This window comes from Somniosus microcephalus, chromosome 26 (genome assembly GCF_052327205.1).
Source record: "Somniosus microcephalus isolate GS21.2 chromosome 26, FLI_Smic_1.0, whole genome shotgun sequence".
Lineage (NCBI taxonomy): Eukaryota > Metazoa > Chordata > Chondrichthyes > Squaliformes > Somniosidae > Somniosus > Somniosus microcephalus.
This window is the reverse complement of record NC_141012.1, coordinates 3,308,533-3,326,024: the sequence shown is the minus strand read 5'-3', so window position 1 is coordinate 3,326,024 and position 17,492 is coordinate 3,308,533. Positions and strand designations below refer to the sequence as shown.

At 60.7% G+C, this 17,492-nt stretch overlaps 1 protein-coding gene across 1 annotated transcript in view; it reads left to right on the top strand.

Moving 5' to 3' along the window:
* The window catches only part of bcl9l (bcl9 like), a 175,752-nt gene extending 159,014 nt beyond the window's left edge, over positions 1–16,738 (top strand). Inside the window, exons 5-7 of the mRNA XM_085968219.1 lie at positions 6,629–8,990; positions 11,795–12,019; positions 12,624–16,738. Of these exons, the coding sequence (XP_085824345.1) occupies positions 6,629–8,990; positions 11,795–12,019; positions 12,624–13,774 (3,738 nt within the window). The 3' untranslated portion in view covers positions 13,775–16,738. The remainder of the gene's footprint in view (positions 1–6,628; positions 8,991–11,794; positions 12,020–12,623) is intronic.
* The last annotated feature ends 754 nt before the right edge of the window (positions 16,739–17,492 follow it).

The window sequence follows — 17,492 nt, the reverse complement described above, 5'->3', positions numbered from 1 at the left end:
GAGAGCGAGCGCGAGGGCGAGAGCGAGCGCGCGGGCGAGGGCGAGAGAGAGCGAGCGCGAGGGCGAGGGCGAGAGAGAGCGAGCGCGCGGGCGAGAGAGAGCGAGCGCGAGGGCGAGAGAGAGCGAGCGCGCGAGAGAGAGAGAGCGCGCGCGCGAGGGGCGAGAGAGAGCGAGCGCGCGCGGCGAGGGCGAGGAGAGAGCGAGGCGCGCGCGCGAGGGCGAGAGGAGAGAGCGAGCGCGCGCAGCGCGCCGCGCGAGGGGAGAGAGAGAGAGCGCGCGCGGCGAGGGCGAGAGCGAGCGCGCGCGAGGGGCGAGAGAGAGCGCGCGAGAGCGAGAGAGAGCGCGCGCGCGCGAGAGCGAGAGCGAGGGCGAGCGAGAGAGAGCGCTGCGCGCGCGGGCGAGAGAGAGCGCGAGAGAGCGACGCGAGGGCGAGAGAGAGCGCTGCGAGGGCGAGAGAGAGAGCGAGAGAGAGCGCGCGAGGGCGAGAGAGAGCGAGGCGCGAGAGAGAGAGAGCGAGAGGCGAGAGAGCGGCGAGAGGCGAGAGAGAGAGCGCGAGGGCGAGAGAGAGCGCGCGCGCGAGGGCGAGAGAGAGAGCGCAGCGCGCGAGGGCGAGAGAGAGCGCGCGGGCGAGGGCGAGAGAGAGCGCGAGAGGCGAGAGAGAGCGCGCGCGCGAGGTGAGAGCGAGAGAGAGCGCGCGAGAGCGAGAGAGAGCGCGCGAGGGCGAGAGCGAGAGAGAGCGCGCGAGAGCGAGAGAGCGCGAGGGCGAGAGAGAGCGCGAGGCGCAGGGCGAGAGAGAGAGCGAGAGCGAGAGAGAGCGCGAGGGCAAGGCGAGAGAGCGCGAGGTCGAGAGCGCGCGCGGCGCGCGAAGGCGAGAGCGAGAGAGAGAGCGAGCGCGCGCGAGGGCGAGAGCGAGAGAGAGCGCGCGCGAGGGCGAGAGAGAGAGCGCGCCTGCGAGGGCGAGAGAGAGCGCGCGCGAGGGCGAAGGCGAGAGAGCGCGCACGCGAGGGCGAGAGCTAGAGAGAGCGCGCGAGGGCGAGAGAGAGCGAGAGAGAGCGAGGGCGCGAGAGAGAGAGCGAGGGCGAGAGAGCGCGAGGGCGAGAGAGAGAGAGCGCGCGCGAGAGAGCGCGCGCTGCGAGGGCGAGAGAGAGACAGCGCGCGCAGCGAGGGGCGAGAGAGAGCGCGCGGGCGAGGGCGAGAGAGAGCGCGCGCGCGCGAGGGCGAGAGAGCGAGAGAGAGCGCGCGGCGCAGCGAGAGCGAGAGAGAGCGCGAGGGCGAGGGCGAGAGCGAGAGCGAGAGAGAGCGCGAGGGCGAGAGCGAGAGAGCGCGCGCGAGAGCGAGAGAGAGCGCGAGGGCCAAGGCGAGAGAGAGCGCGAGGGCGAGAGAGCGCTGCGAAGGCGAGAGCGAGAGAGAGCGCGCGCGCGAGGGCGAGAGCGAGAGAGAGAGCGCGCGGCGAGGGCGAGAGCGAGAGAGAGCGCGAGGGCGAAGGCGAGAGAGCGAGCGCGCGAGGCGAGAGGGCGAGAGCTAGAGAGAGCGCGCGAGGCGAGAGAGAGCGCGCGAGGGCGAGAGAGCGCGAGGGCGAGGGCGAGAGAGAGCGCGCGCGCGAGGGCGAGAGCGCGAGGGCGAGAGAGAGAGAGCGCTGCGCGCGCGAGAGCGAGAGAGAGCGCGAGGGCGAGAGCGAGAGAGAGCCGCGAGGGCGAGAGCGAGAGAGAGCGCGAGGGCGAGAGCGAGAGAGAGCGCGAGGGCGAGAGCGCGAGGAGCGAGAGAGAGCGCTGCGCGAGGGCGAGAGAGAGCGCGAGCGCGCGAGAGGCGAGAGCGAGAGAGACGCGCGCCGAGGGCGAGAGCGAGAGAGAGCGCGCGGCGAGAGCGAGAGAGAGCGCGCGCGAGCGAGGGCGAGAGCGAGAGAGAGCGCAGCGCGAGAGGCGAGAGAGAGAGCGCGCGCGAGGGCGAGAGCGAGAGAGAGCGCGCGAGGGCGAGAGAGGGCGCGAGAGAGAGCGAGAGGCGCGAGGGCGAGAGAGAGCGCGAGGGCGAGAGCGAGAGAGAGCGCGAGGGCGAGAGAGAGCGCGCGAGGGCGAGAGAGAGAGCGCGAGGCAGCGCTGCGCGCGAGGGCGAGAGAGAGCGCTCGCGAGGGCGAGAGCGAGAGAGAGCGCGAGGGCGAGAGCGAGAGAGAGCGCGCGCAGCGAGGGCGAGAGCGAGAGAGAGCGCGCGCGAGGGCGAGAGCGAGAGAGAGCGCGAGGGCGAGAGAGAGCGCGCGCGCGAGGCGGAGCGAGAGAGAGCGAGCGCGCGAGCGAGAGGCGAGAGAGAGGCGAGCGAGAGAGAGCGCGCGCGAGGCGAGAGAGAGCGCGAGGGCGAGAGAGAGCGCGCTGCGCGTGCGCGAGGCGAGAGAGAGCGGCGAGAGAGAGCGCGCGAGGGCGAGAGAGAGGAGCGCGAGAGCGAGAGAGAGCGGGCGAGAGCGAGAGAGAGCGCGAGGGCGAGAGAGAGCGAGAGCGAGAGCGCGAGAGGCGCGAGAGAGAGCGCGAGGGCGAGAGCGAGAGAGAGCGCGAGGGCGAGAGCGAGAGAGAGAGCGCGCGCGCTGCGAGTGCGAGAGAGAGCGAGAGAGAGCGAGGCGAGAGAGAGAGCGCGCGAGGGCGAGAGCGAGGCGAGAGAGTGAGCGCGCGAGGGCGAGCGAGAGAGAGCGCGAGGGCGAGAGAGAGAGAGCGCGCTGCGAGGGCGAGAGAGAGAGCGCGCGCGAGGGCGAGAGAGAGAGAGCGCGCGAGGCGAGAGAGAGCGCAGCGCGCGCTGCGAGGGCGAGAGAGAGCGCGAGGCGAGGTCGAGAGAGAGCGCGAGGGCGAGGGCGAGAGAGAGCGCGCGCGCGAGGGCGAGAGAGAGCGAGAGCGAGAGCGAGAGCGCGAGGGCGAGAGCGAGAGAGAGCGCAGCGCTGCGCGAGGCGAGAGAGAGCGCTGCGCGAGGGCGAGAGCGAGAGAGAGCGCGAGGGCGAGAGAGAGCGCGCGCGAGAGCGAGAGCTAGAGAGCGCGCTGCGAGGCGAGAGCGAGAGAGAGAGCGCGCGCGCTGCGAGGGCGAGAGAGAGCGCAGCGCGAGGGCGAGAGAGAGCGCGAGGGCGAGAGAGAGCGCGCTCGCGAGGGCGAGAGCGAGAGAGAGAGCGCGCGCGCGATGGCGAGAGCGAGAGAGAGCGCGCTGGAGCGAGGGCGAGAGCGAGAGAGAGCGCGCGCGCGAGGGCGAGAGCGAGAGAGAGCGCGCGCGAGAGGCGAGAGCGAGAGAGAGAGCGCGTGCGAGGCGAGAGGCGAGAGAGAGCGAGAGAGAGAGCGAGGAGCGCGAGGGCGAGAGAGAGCGCAGCGCTGCGAGGGCGAGAGAGAGCGCGCGCGCAGAGCGCGCGAGGGCGAGAGCGAGAGAGAGCGCGCGAGGGCGAGAGCGAGAGAGAGCGCTGCGCGCGCGAGGGCGAGAGAGAGCGAGAGGGCGAGAGCGAGAGAGAGCGCTGCGCTGCGCGAGGGCGAGAGCGAGAGAGAGCGCGCGCGCGAGGGCGAGAGCGAGAGAGAGCGCTGCGCGCGCGAGGCGAGCGAGAGAGAGCTGCGCGCGAGGCGAGCGAGAGAGAGCGCGCGGAGCGCGCGAGAGGCGAGAGAGAGCGGGCTGAGAGAGCGAGCGAGAGCGCGCGCGAGTGCGAGAGAGAGGGCGAGAGAGAGCGAGGGCGCGAGAGAGAGCGCGCGAGGGCGAGAGAGAGAGCGAGGCGAGAGAGCGCGAGGGCGAGAGAGAGAGCGCTGCGAGGGCGAGAGAGAGAGCGCGCGCGAGGGCGAGAGAGAGAGAGCGCGCGCGAGGGCGAGAGAGAGCGCGCGGGCGAGGGCGAGAGAGAGCGCGCGGGCGAGGGCGAGAGAGAGCGCGAGGGCGAGAGAGAGCGAGAGAGCGCGCTGCGCGAGAGCGAGAGAGAGCGCGCGCGCGAGAGAGAGCGCGAGGGCCAAGGCGAGAGAGAGCGCGAGAGCGAGAGAGAGCGCTGCGCGCGAGGGCGAGAGCGAGAGAGAGCGCGCGCTCGAGGAGCGAGAGGCGAGAGAGAGCGCGCGCGCTGAGCGAGAGCTAGCGAGCGAGAGCGAGAGAGAGCGCTGCGCGCGAGGGCGAGAGCGAGAGAGAGCGCGCGAGGGCGAGAGAGCGCGCGCGAGGGCGAGAGCTAGAGAGAGCGCGCGCGAGGGCGAGGCGAGAGAGAGCGCTGCGCAGCGAGGGCGAGAGCGAGAGAGAGCGCGCGGAGCGAGAGAGAGAGCGCGCGCGCGAGGGCGAGAGAGAGAGCGCGCTGCGCAGCGAGGGCGAGAGAGAGCGCGAGGGCGCGCGCAGCGAGGGCGAGAGCGCGCGGGGCAAGAGAGAGCGCGAGGGCGAGAGGGCGAGAGAGAGCGCGAGGGCGAGAGAGAGAGCGCTGAGCAGCGAGGGCGAGAGCGAGAGAGAGCGCGCTGAGCGCGAGAGGCGAGAGCGAGCGAGAGCGCGAGGGCGAGAGCGAGAGAGAGCGCGAGGCGAGAGCGAGGCGAGAGAGCGAGAGAGAGCGCGAGGGCGAGAGCGAGAGAGAGAGCGCGGCGCGAGGGCGAGAGAGATGAGCGCGCGAGGGCGAGAGAGAGCGCGCGCGCAGAGGCGAGAGAGCGAGAGAGGCGGGCGAGAGAGCGCGCGGGCGAGAGAGAGCGCGCGAGCGAGAGAGAGCGCGAGCGATAGAGAGCGCGCGAGGGCGAGAGAGCGAGAGCGAGGGCGAGAGCGAGAGAGAGCGCGCGAGGGCGAGAGAGAGAGAGCGCGCTGAGGGCGAGAGCGAGAGAGAGCGAGAGCGCGAGAGCGAGAGAGAGCGCGAGAGGCGAGAGCGAGGAGCGCGAGAGCGAGAGAGCGAGAGCAGAGAGCGCGAGCGAGAGGAGGCGAGAGAGAGCGAGGGCGAGAGAGAGCGAGGGCGCGAGAGAGAGCGCGCGAGGGCGAGAGAGAGAGCGAGGGCGAGAGAGCGCTGCGCGAGAGAGCGCGAGGGCGAGAGAGAGCGCAGCGCGCAGAGGGCGAGAGAGAGAGAGAGCGCAGCGCGCGAGGGCGAGAGAGAGGCGTGCGCGCGAGGGCGAGAGGAGAGCGCGAGGGCGAGGGCGAGAGAGAGCGCGAGGGCGAGAGAGAGAGCGAGGGCGAGAGCGAGAGAGAGCGCGCAGCCTGCGAGAGGGCGAGAGCGAGAGAGAGCGCGCGCTGCAGCGAGAGCGAGAGAGAGCGCGCTGCGCGCGAGAGAGAGCGCGAGAGCGAGAGAGAGAGCGCGCGAGCGCGCGAGGGCGAGAGCGAGAGAGAGCGCGAGGGCGAGAGAGCTGAGCGCGAGGGCCAAGGCGAGAGAGAGCGCGAGGGCGAGAGCGAGAGAGAGCGCGAGGGCGAGAGAGAGAGCGAGAGAGAGCGCGCGCGAGGGCGAGAGCGAGAGAGAGCGCGAGCGAGCGCGAGGCGAGAGCGAGAGAGCGCAGAGCGCAGCGAGCGAGGGCGAGAGCGAGAGAGAGCGCGAGGGGCGAGAGAGAGCGCGAGGGCGAAGGCGAGAGAGAGCGCTGCGCAGCGCTGCGAGGGCGAGAGCGAGAGAGAGCGCGCTGAGGGCGAGAGCGAGAGAGAGCGAGCGCGCTGCGCGAGGGCGAGAGGGCGAGAGAGAGAGCGCGAGGGGCGAGAGAGCGCGCGTGCGCGAGAGGCGAGAGAGCGCGCGTGCGAAGGCTAAGTGCGCAGCGAGCGAGAGAGAGCTGCGCGCGCGAGGGCGAGAGAGGAGAGCGCGAGGGCGAGGGCGAGAGAGAGCGCGCGGGGCAAGAGAGAGCGCGAGAGGGCGAGAGAGGAGCGCGGCGCGAGCGAGGCAGAGCGAGGGCGAGAGAGAGCGCGAAGAGCGAGGCGAGGGCGAGAGAGAGCGCGCTGCTGCGCGAGGGCGAGGGCGAGAGAGAGACGCGCTGCGCTGCGAGGGCGAGGGCGAGAGAGAGCGCGCGCAGCGAGGGCGAGAGCGAGAGAGAGCGCGCGCAGGAGGGCGAGAGAGAGAGCGCGCGCTAGCGAGGGGCGAGAGAGAGAGCGCACGCGCGAGAGCGAGAGAGAGCGCGCGCTGCGAGGGCGAGAGAGAGCGCGCTGTGGGCGAGAGAGAGCGCAGCGCGCGAGGGCGAGAGCGAGAGAGAGCGCGAGGGCGAGAGCGAGAGAGAGCGCGCGAGAGCGAGAGCGAGAGAGAGCGCGAGGGCGAGAGAGAGCGCGCGCGCAGAGCGCGAGGGGCGAGAGAGAGCGCGAGGGCGCGCGCGAGAGAGAGAGCGCGAGAGCGAGGGCGAGAGAGAGCGCGCGAGCGAGGGCGAGAGAGAGCGCGCTTGCGCAAGCGGTGCGAGAGAGAGAGCGCGCGCGAGGGCGAGAGAGAGAGCGCGAGGGCAAGAGAGAGAGCGCGCGCGCACAGCGAGGGCGAGAGAGGGAGAGCGAGGGTGAGAGAGAGAGCGCGAGGGCGAGAGAGCGCGAGATGGTTTGGTTCCCCGTGGGCGAGGATTCAGTCTTTGTTTCGCCCTGGCCTCCATTTGTTGGACACGGTAAGGTTTGGAGTTGTTTGAATGGAGAATGGTCGTGAAAAGATTCTGCCGGTGAATTATGTTCACCAGCGCTTTTGTGCACCTGGTGTGTGTGGGTTTGAGGAGGGCTGAGTGCAGCTGGGATGGTTTAGAATGAAGTGCTGGAAATAGGGAATAACTTCTTTCTTTCCTCTCACCGACAGGCCGCCCTCGCCCCTCAGAAAGGACCTGGACTTCAAGAGCAGCTGTCACTCAACACCCCGCCAGCCCGCACTCCCCAGCCCCAGCCGTGCCTGCAGCCCCCCAGCTCGCTGCCTCAGGAGGGCGGATCCGGAAGTGAACCCATGCACTCCGACATTGGTCCCAAATCGATGGAGAGCAACGGTGGAGCCGGTACTCAGCCGGGGAACAGTCACCCCAACATCGGCAACACAGCTGCTAACCCGCTGCAGGGTGTTCCGGGCGGAGATCCGGCCAATGGAGCGAGTGGGGAGCCGGCCAATCCGAATGGGAATGGGTCGCTAGTCATGAACCTGCACCCCAACACTGAAGGGCTGTCCAAAGAGCAGTTGGAACACCGAGAACGTTCCTTGCAGACTCTGAGGGACATCGAGAGGCTCTTGCTGCGCAGTGAGAATGAGTTTTCTATGAAAGGCAACTGTGGCCCCAATGGGCAAGGGGATGGACAACAGGTCATGAAGAAGCCGGAGGAGCCTTTACAGTCCATGATTTCCCAGGCACAGACTTTGGCCGGGGTTGAGGGGCCAAATATGGAGCACGAGCCTATGCATCATCAGGAGGTAATGCAGCATGATCCAGTGGGGCAGCAGGTTAGCATGATGATGAATCCAGTCAACCAGGAGAACCTGACTCCAGAACAGGTGGCCTGGAGGAAGCTTCAGGAAGACTTTTACGAGGAGAAAAGGAGGAAACAGGAGCAAGCCGTGGTTCAACAAAGGACAATGCAGGAAATGATGATGCAGAGGCCCATGGGGGGGATGATGGTGCGAGGACCTCCCCCTCCCTACCACAGCAAGGCTGGAGACCAGTGGCCATCGGGAATGGGGAACCGCTTCACCAGCCCCATGGAGGTTCCCGATTCTATGCAACCCCGAGGAACTGCCCCTTTCTCCGGCCCCAGGTTTCCCAGCAACCAAATGCAGAGGGTTGGTGGATACGGAGGAATGCAGAACATCCCAATGGAGGCTTTGGGTGCCATGAATCCGATGCAGAGGCCCGTCCGTCCTGGGATGGCCTGGCCAGATGACATGTCGCCCATGGCGGGGGGAGGGAGCTTCCCTCAGGGAGGGATGCCGTACCATCCTAGCCAGGGAGATCCCGAAAGGTTCATGAACCCGAGGGCCAGGGAAGAGTTGTTGAGGCAGCAGTTGATGGAAAAGAGGTCGATGGGGATGCAGCGGCCACTGGGTCTGAACAACACCAGCAGCATGAGTGGGATGACTCAAGGGATGGAGATGGAGCGGATGATGCAGGCACAGAGACAGATGGAGCCGGGAGCCATCTCCGGGATGTTTCCCGGCCAGTTGCCTGGAGATAATGTAAGTGCAAACCCAATGGGGTTGGACTTTGTTGGGTCGAGGGGAATGTTGAGCCCGCCCTTGGGGCAGGCAGGACCCATGCGTGATATGGACACCTCACTGGCTCCCGGTAACGTCAATATGAACATGAATGTAAATATGAACATGAACATGAATCTCAATGTCCAGATGACACCCCAACAACAGATGATGATGTCACAGAAGATGAGGGCACAGGAAATGATATCGCATCAGGTTTTGACCCCAGAAGAGATGGCGAGAGTCAGAGCGCAAAATGGCAGTGTGCTGATGGGCGACCCTCAGAAAATGTTGATGCAGTCGCAGTTCCCAAATCACGGACAACAGGGTTTTCCTGCTGGGCAAGGACATTATTCCACTATGTCTCAGGAAGTTAACAGCATGGGGAATCCTGGGGAGATGTTTAGTCCTGAACAAAGCCCCATGCCGATAAACAGCATGAGCAGCACAGCCAGACTCAGCCACATGCAAATGGCCCCCGCTTCAAATCAATCCAGTAACCACGGTAACGTGAGCGCGATGCTTCCAGCAGCCCAAAGGGGACTCGGCCGGCGACCCTCTGACCTCACCATCAACATCAATCAGATGAACTCTCCGGGCATGGGTCACCTGAAGTCACCGACCATCAGCCAGGTTCACTCTCCTCTGGTCAGTTCTCCATCCGCCAATCTCAAGTCCCCTCAGACGCCATCTCAGCTGGCGAGCTTGACCTCCGCTAACGCCTCTGCTCCCATCAAGTCTCCGCAGGTCATGAGCTCCTCGCTTCCTGTCCGCTCTCCAGCCAACTCCCCCAGCCGGCTGAAGTCGCCGTCAATGTCCGTCGCCTCTCCAGGATGGACCTCCTCGCCCAAGACCACCCTCCCGAGCCCCGTAATCAGCCAGGGCAAACAGCCAATGGGCTTGACCTCTTCTGCCCCAATGGGAACCATTGAGCAAGGTGAGGAAAGTGGGGGGCGTATTTTTTCGGCAATCATTGAGTGACCTGCATCATCCAGCAGTCTCACCCACTCCGCAGTTTTACACATTTCGCCAAATTATTCCCCCCCCCCCCCCATTAATTTTGTGCTCCTTGGCGGAAGGTGTGAAGTCCCGAGTATTATGTACATAGAAGTAACAGCACAGAAACAGGCCATTCGCGGGAACAGGAGGAGGCCAGTTAGCTCCTCGAGCCTGTTCCGCCATTCAATGAGATCATGGCTGATCTGTGACCTAACTCCATCCACTGCCTTTGCCCCATATCCCCCCACACGAGCCTCCCACCCCTCTTCATCTCACCCTATCAGCATATCCTATTCCTTTATCCCTCGTGTGTTTATCGAGCTTCCCCTTAAATGCATCCATGCTCTTCGCCTCCACCACTCCCTGTGGTAGCGAGTTCCACATTCTCACCACTCTCCCAGTGAAGAAGTTTCTCCTGAATTCCCTGCAGGATTTATTACTGACTATCTTATATTTATGGCCCCCAGTTCTGGTCTCCCCCACAAGTGGAAACATCTTCTCTACATCGACCCCATCAAACCCCCGGCATTATTCTGAAGACCTCGATCAGGTTTGCTGTTTCTCAGCTGGCCAGACGAGGGTGCGGGTGAGCAGTTGGACTGTTCTCGGATGCCAGGCCTCGCTGCTGTTGTCAGGGTGACGGAGGTTTGGTCTGACAGTTTACGGCAGTGCCCACTAGATGGTGCCGTCTCCCACTAAAGATGTCTGGCTCTCCGCAGCCCCAGCGCTGGGTCTCTGACCCCACTCACTGCAGACACCTCGTCACTTGGGTGACCCATCCTCCAGGACTATCCTGGAGCCTCCTGGAATTCTCCTGGACACTGCTGGGAGCAAACCCAGGAGAAAAATAGTGTTTCCTTTCATTTATCTATTCTAAAAAAAATTATTGACAGTGGGAAAGGTGTGGCCGACGCTCTTTTCCAATTTTCCCCACCCCACCTGTTCGATTCTTAGATTTATTTCAAAATTAAGTTCCTCTGGCTGCTGCTGATTTCCCCCTGGGGAGGGGAAAGAAAGACTTGCATTTCTATAGCGTCTTTCACGACCACTGGACGTCCCAAAGTGCTTTACAGCCAATGAAGTACTTTTTGAAGTGTGGTCACTGTTGTAATGTGGGAAACGCGGCAGCCAATTTGTGCACAGCAAGCTCCCACAAACTGCAATGTGGTAATGACCGGATAATCTGTTTTTTTGTTATGTTGATTGAGCGATAAATATTGGCCAGGACACCAGGGAGAGCTCTTCTTTGAAATGGTGCCATGGGATCTTTTACGTCCACCTGAGAGAGCAGACGGGGCTTCGGTTTAACGGCACCTCCAACAGTGCCGCACTCGCTCAGCACTGCACTGCAGTGTCAGCCTAGCTTTAGGTGCTCAAGTCTCTGGAGTGGGACTTGAACCCACAGCCTTCTGACTCAGAGGCGAGTGTGCTACCCACTGATCCACAGCTGACACTGGAAGGGGCAGTTCAGCAGATACCGAGCACCTGGGGTGTCAGCCACGTGATTGGGGGGGGCGGGGATCAACACGCAGCCACTTCCCGATCCCGTCCTGCACAAGAATGTTTTGGCAGAAGTTGCTGGATTGGGATCAGGGGCAGAAATCTGGCCCCCCCCCCCTCCCCAACTGCTATGGCGCTGAGATCAGACTATCTCGGGTGGTACCAGGTGTGTGTGACTCAGTACCGCCCCTCGCCCCAGGGAGAGCGTGTAGACACCAGGTGTGAGCGATGTTGTTGGTTTTGATTCTCGGTGATTTTGTTTCCCTAATTTGAGGGTGGGTGGAGTATATATTTTCCCGCAGCCATCGCTCCTCCCCTTAAACCCCCGGGAGGGTCACATTGTTAAACCTCACCTGGCCCCACCCTGAGTGATCAGCGCCAGACCCCTTCAAACAGGCTCGGACCCGTCTCACTCGCGTCTCTTCCGTTCTCGGTCTATTAGTGTTTATTTTGCATTCCTTTATCAATGAAAACATTCCATGTTTCCATTCACAAATTGCCCAGGTCCCACTGAGAGTCAGTGTCTGTGGAACTGTACCCCACTGAGAGTCAGTGTCTGTGGAACTATACCCCAGTGAGCGTCACTGTCTGTGGAACTGTACCCCAGTGAGCGTCAGTGTCTGTGGAACTGTACCCCAGTGAGAGTCAGTGCCTGTGGAACTGTACCCCAGTGAGAGTCAGTGTCTGTGGAACTGTACCCCAGTGAGAGTCAGTGTCTGTGGAACTGTACCCCAGTGAGAGTCAGTGTCTGTGGAACTGTACCCCAGTGAGAGTCAGTGCCTGTGGAACTGTACCCCAGTGAGGGTCTGTGCCTGTGGAGCTGTACCCCAGTGAGAGTCGGTGCCTGTGGAACTGTACCCCAGTGAGAGTCAGTGCCTGGGGAACTGTACCCCAGTGAGAGTCAGTGTCTGTGGAACTGTACCCCAGTGAGGGTCAGTGCCTGTGGAGCTGTACCCCAGTGAGAGTCAGTGCCTGTGGAACTGTACCCCAGTGAGAGTCAGTGTCTGTGGAACTGTACCCCAGTGAGAGTCAGTGTCTGTGGAACTGTACCCCAGTGAGGGTCCGTGTCTTCGGGGGAGGAGTGATTGATGATGCCAGAGAGCGTTTCTCTTAATAATCTTCCTCACTTTTATATAATTTTTCCTGTTTGTCGCTCTGGGTTCTAACTGTAGAGGGGTGCAGCTGTAGCAGGTCGGGGGGCGAACATTATTGTGACTTTTTTTGTCCTCTCTCGATCTCCAGGACCGAGCGGCTCCGTGTCGCGCACTGGCCCCGGCTTGCCTTACAACTCGCCGGATTCAACGCCTTCCCAGAATCCCCTCTCGCTCATGATGTCGCAGATGTCCAAGTACGCCATGCCGAGCTCCACCCCGCTTTACCACGACGCGATTAAAACCATCGCCACCTCTGACGATGAGCTGGTCCCGGAGCGGTCAATGACAATGATTCAGCCCACGAGCGTCCCCGGTAAGTGAGCCCCAGGCCGAGAGAGAAAACTTGCGTTTCCACTGCGCTTTTCACCACTTCAGGACGTCCCAAACAGCTTTCCAGCCAAGGAAGCACTTTTTGAAGTGTGGTCACTGTTGTAATGCAGGAAGCGCAGCAGCCTAATTGCGCACAGCAAGCTCCCACAAACAGCAGTGTGATAATGACCAGATAATCTGTTCAAGGGATAAATATTGGCCAGGACACCGGGGAGAACTCCCCTGCTCTTCTTCGAAATAGTGCCGCGGGATCTTCAATCTGACCTCTTGCCATCGCTCCACCATTGGTGGCCGCACCTACAGCTGCCTCGGCCCTCAGCTCTGAAATTCCCTCCCTAAACCTCTCCGCCTCTCTCTCCTCCTTTAAGACGCTCCTTAAAACCTACCTCTTTGACCAAGATTTTGGTCGCCTGTCCTAATATCTCCTTATGTGGCTCAGTGTCAATTTTTCTCTGATTTACACTCCTGTGAAGCATCTTGGGACATGTTTACTATGTTAAAGGCGCTATATAAATGCAAGTTGCTGTTGTGATTCCTGGTATATGGAACGGGACTCGAGACTCATGTCTCTTTCATTTCCTTCGCAGGACTGAGCGGGAGCCAGAATCCTCACCTGGTGCCGCAGAGTGTGGTGGGACCAGGATCTTCCAGCAGCCCCCTGGCAATGGGCATGGTGGGGCAGCCCCTGTCCCATGAACCCCCGACCCCCATGATGTCGTCCCCCGGACTGATGGGGCCCAACATCCCGTTGCACGAGGGGCACGGTCCTGGAATGTCTGTGCAGAGCCCCATGATGGTGCACCCCTCCCAGGACTCGCTGGGGCAGTCGTGTGGCCCGTTGACTGGCAGTGGTCCCCAGATGCTACCTCAGAACCCTATGGTCCTCCAGCGGATGCAGCATCAATCCCACAATCCCCTGCAGTCCCCGGGTTCCGGCATGCAACAGGTGTACCCCCCGGGGATGGGAATGCCGCACGAAGAGGGCGTGGCATCCCATGGGGTCCCAGCCGGATCGGGCCCCCCACAACAACAGCAACAACAACCTCCTCCTCCTCCTCCTCCGCACTTGATGTCCAAGAACGTGTCGAGCCGGTCGGGGGGAGATGCCTACCAGCTCTCTGGAGTGGCATCCGTGCTCAACGACCCGGAACTACAGGACGTAATCCGGCCCTCGGCCAGTGGGATCCCGGAGTTCAATCTCTCGCGCATCATTCCGTCGGAGAGGCCCAGCAGCACGCTCCAGTATTTTCCCAAGGGCGACCCCCAAGCGTCGAAAGCTCCGTCTTCCAACCCTCACCTCATGAACCTTCAGAGTATGATGCTGGAGCAGGCTCCCCCAAGCCGAGCCAACCTCCCAGGACAGCAGCAGCAGCAGAGGGGCCTGAGCATGCACATATTCCACCCGGGCCAGGTACCGGGGCCCATGATGGGAAGGACAGGTATGCCGACCCAACATGGCTTGATGGGCAACAGCCTACACCAGGTTCTCATGTCTCCACAGCAAAGCTTGATGGCCCAGCAGAACATGATGCTGCAAGCCAAGCAGAGGAGCCTGTCGCTGTCGGGGGAGATGTACGGACAGGCAGGACACATGCTGCCTCCGCAGGTGGGGGTGCTGGGGACACCACCCCACCAAGGCATGATCTTTCCTCAGCAGTTGAGACAGAGGAGCATGTCTTTAGACGCGCCCATCAGCTTTGTCCCAGGACCCGGCAATGCTGCCAACTTGCCCTTCTGATCCTCTCATCATCTTCTTTTCGTACAATCCAGATTTATGCAAGTTGAGAAGCGACAGTGGGGAGGGAATAGAAGTAATTTTATTACGAAAAGTGAGGCCGGAAACCGAGGGAACGGAGAGTTTATACCAAGTTAGGTGGGGAGGGGGGGGGAAAAGTCAAAAATTATTTTTTAACAGAGTGAACTCGGCTGAAAGACTTCCAGACATTGTGTTTTCGATTTTTTTTTTTTTTTTTTTTTTTGGTTCTTTCTCTCTCTCTCTCTCTCTCTCGTTTGGTTTCCTCACCCGCTGATGTGCAAAGGGATTTTATTATTGCTGTAAATATTCTGCCTCGGTCTGTGATTTGTTTTTACGGTTCCTGTAACTCTGTGTTTTCGCTAGAGAACCATCTAGAACTGTGACAGGGAAATTGCCGGAAGGAGACTCTCTTTCCCCCCCCAACAGAGGTCACTGTCCGAGAGGTCACTGTCCGGAAGGTCACTGTCCGGAAGGTCACTGCCTGAGAGGTTTGCGACAGGTTTCTGAGATTGTCGTGCCTGGGGTCAGCAGTGGCTCCAGGCACGGGGTCAAAGTTCGCAGCCCCACCCCCCCCACCCCCTTGTGATCAATTGTGGTTTAGTAAAGAAACTGCGCTCGCAATGACATCATCTGTAACAAAGTGTGCTGGTGTCGCCTGGCCCCTGCTGGTGTCGCCTGGCCCCTGCTGGTGTCTGCTTCGCAGATACAGTAACGGGGATCGAGCAGTTGGCGAGGTGGGAGTGTTTGGTGTTGATCACAAACCCCCACCCACCCGAGCCAAGAGCCAGGCTGCAATGCAGGTAAATAGTCCCAGGAACGCGGGAGCGGAGCGGAGGGAGGAGGATGTGGAGGTACAAGCTGTGACCCAGGTCCATCGGCCTCTGACAGCTGGTGTTTGACTGTTGACAGAGACACAAGCCAAATGGGTCATTCAGCAAGTCAGTGCCAGCCTACTGCTCCTTAGTTACTGAGGACAATGCTCACTATGCAGTGATGCGCTCGTACCAGGGCAGGTAAGCTGAGCAGGGTTTCGGGGTAGTTTGGATTTGGGACTTTATGATACGAGGCTTCTTCTGGTGCCATTTCACTTTTAATTCTGTTGTTTCTCCTCTTCCCCTCCGGGCCCACCTCCGTGCAGCCTCCGCACAGAGAGCAGCTCCTGTACTCGGCTATTTGTAACCAAGCCGGTCAGACCGTCCTGGTCCAGTGTCCAGATGCACTGTCCAAACATCGAGTTCCATTTGTGACCCTTTATTTCCCCCCACCGTGTTGGGGAACAGTTGAGCTGCGGTAATCTCGTTGGTTGCAGGCGCCCTTTTCTCTAAAGGTTTAATGGATCACCGATAGTTAAAGGTTAACTCGTGGTTAATCTCCAGTCCCGGTAGTTGGGCCACATTTAACGCGATGTCTGTTGAGAGATCCGCCGGCTGCCTGTTTCTGAGAGTCGAGGATGTGTTATTGATGTCGGGTTTATAATTCAGTCAGTGGGCATTGAGATCGCCTCAGAGCCATGGCTCCGTCTCAGTCCAGATCTTTACCTGCTCTGGTCCAGCTTCAGGTTGTAAGCTGCAATGTGGACACTGCTTTCGCACGGAACGCCCGTTTTACGCCCGGCTTGTTCTTCCTCCCCACAGACTTCAACAGAGAGTTAAATCGGGTGGATGCACAACCCCCCCCCCCCATCCCTCAGTTTCCCAAGGGGCGGGTTAGGTTAAATCAAACCCCCCACCCCCAGATATCCAGATAACCTCATCTGCCAATGATATAATCGATCAGAAATGGGGGTTCTGTTGCTGGCAGTGCTGGCGGGCGATCTCGGGGGTCACTGCTGCTCACAGTACCCCATGTGTCACTGGACTAAAGTCTGTGTCACTGGACTGGGTCAGACAGACCTGAGCAATTGCTGCGGTCACTGGCGGTCAGAGGCTCGCCCGCGGGGGGCGGGGGTCTCTCAGACAGATTTAACTGTCACAGTCCTTCATTTGAAACTATTTTTTTTTTGCACCTTTTGGTCCAGAGGCTGGTTTGTTTTTTTTTTTGTTTATATAATACAGACATTCATAAAATAAATGAGATTTTAAAAAACTGATTTTGTAAGAAAAACATTTTTATTGAGAAGAATATGCTGCCGGCGTTTCTGACTGATCACAAGAGCCCCGGAACCAGACGCAAGAGCCGCCATGAGGAAACTCCCCGGGGAGCAATGAGGAAACTGGGGGCAGGGGTGGAGGGGAGGGAACTGCTGGAGGGACGAGGTAATGACACACACTCCCCCACCCCCCTGACTGGGTTAAGTTATCTCCCACTCCAGCTATTCTTTCCCAGGACCAGGAGATTGTGGAGCTCCTCATCTCCCTCAGTCTAACCTTCCTCCTAGACTTGTGAAACCCAAACCTGGTGTCTTCCAACCACCATGCCCGCAGTTGGCTCCTCTTCTCTCTCACTCCTTTCAACTTGTTGCTACCCAGCATTCCGGTCCCTCGCCAAGCTTGGAAATTCCCTAACCTCCCGGATGAGGGGGTCCGGTCTCGCCCAGCACAGACTGTGGCTACATTGCATGTACCCTAGTGGATTCACTCCCGTTAGCGCTGCTCCTGACACGGTGAAGCACACGTCCTGCTGCTTCGTCCTTTCCCTGCATCCATCGATATTTGGATGGAGAGAGGAACAAGCGGGTAGACAGCTGGTTACTCTCACTCTGGTTTATGTTCCTATTAGACTGACATCTGGGGGCAGAAGGTCGTGGGTTCAAGCTCCACTCCAGACTTGAGCACAAAATCCAGACTGACCCTCCCAGTGCAGTACCGGGGGAGTGCTGCACTGTCGGAGGTGCCGTCTTTCAGGTGAGACATTAAACCGAGGCCCATTTACCCTCTCAGGTGGACTTAAAAAATCCCACGACACTATTCAAAGAAGAGCAGGGGAGTTGTCCCTGGTGTCCTGGCCAATATTTATCCTCAACTAACATCATTAAAAAAAATTATCCTGTTGCTGTTTGTGGGCTCTTGCTGTGCGCAAATTGGCTGCCGTGTTTTCTAAATTACAACAGTGACCATACTTCAAATGTACGGTAAAGCGCTTTGGGACATCCTGAGGTCAGGAAAGGTGCTATAGAAATGCAAGTCTTGCTTGCCAGCGACCAGTATGCCCACAGCACAGGCAAAGGGCGTGGTGGAGGCGAGTTGCTCTGCCTACCTGGGTACAGCTTGTGGCACACACAGAGAGGGGAGGGGAGAAAATAATAAGTCGAATGCTCAGCTTATTTATTGAGTCAGCAGATTTACATCAAATTTACACAAACAGGCCAACTGGTCCGTGCCGGTGTTTGTGCTTCACACGAGCCTCCTCCCACCCTCCTTCATCTCACCCTGTCAGCATCTCCTTCAATTCCTTTCTCCCTCATGTGTTTATCCAGCTTCCCCTTAAATGTATCTCTGCTATTCGCCTCAACCACTCCCTGTGGTAGCAAGTTCCACATTCTCACCACTCTCTGGGTAAAGAAGTCTCTCCTGAATTCCCGATTGGATTTATTCGTGACTATCTTATATTGACGGCCCCTAGTTCTGGTCTCCTCACAAGTGGAAACATCTTCTCTACGTCGATCCTATCAAACCTTTTCATAAGACATCTATCAGGTCATCCCTCAATCTTCAAAGAGCCCCAGTCTGTTCAGCCTTTCCTGATGGTTATAACCTGTTGG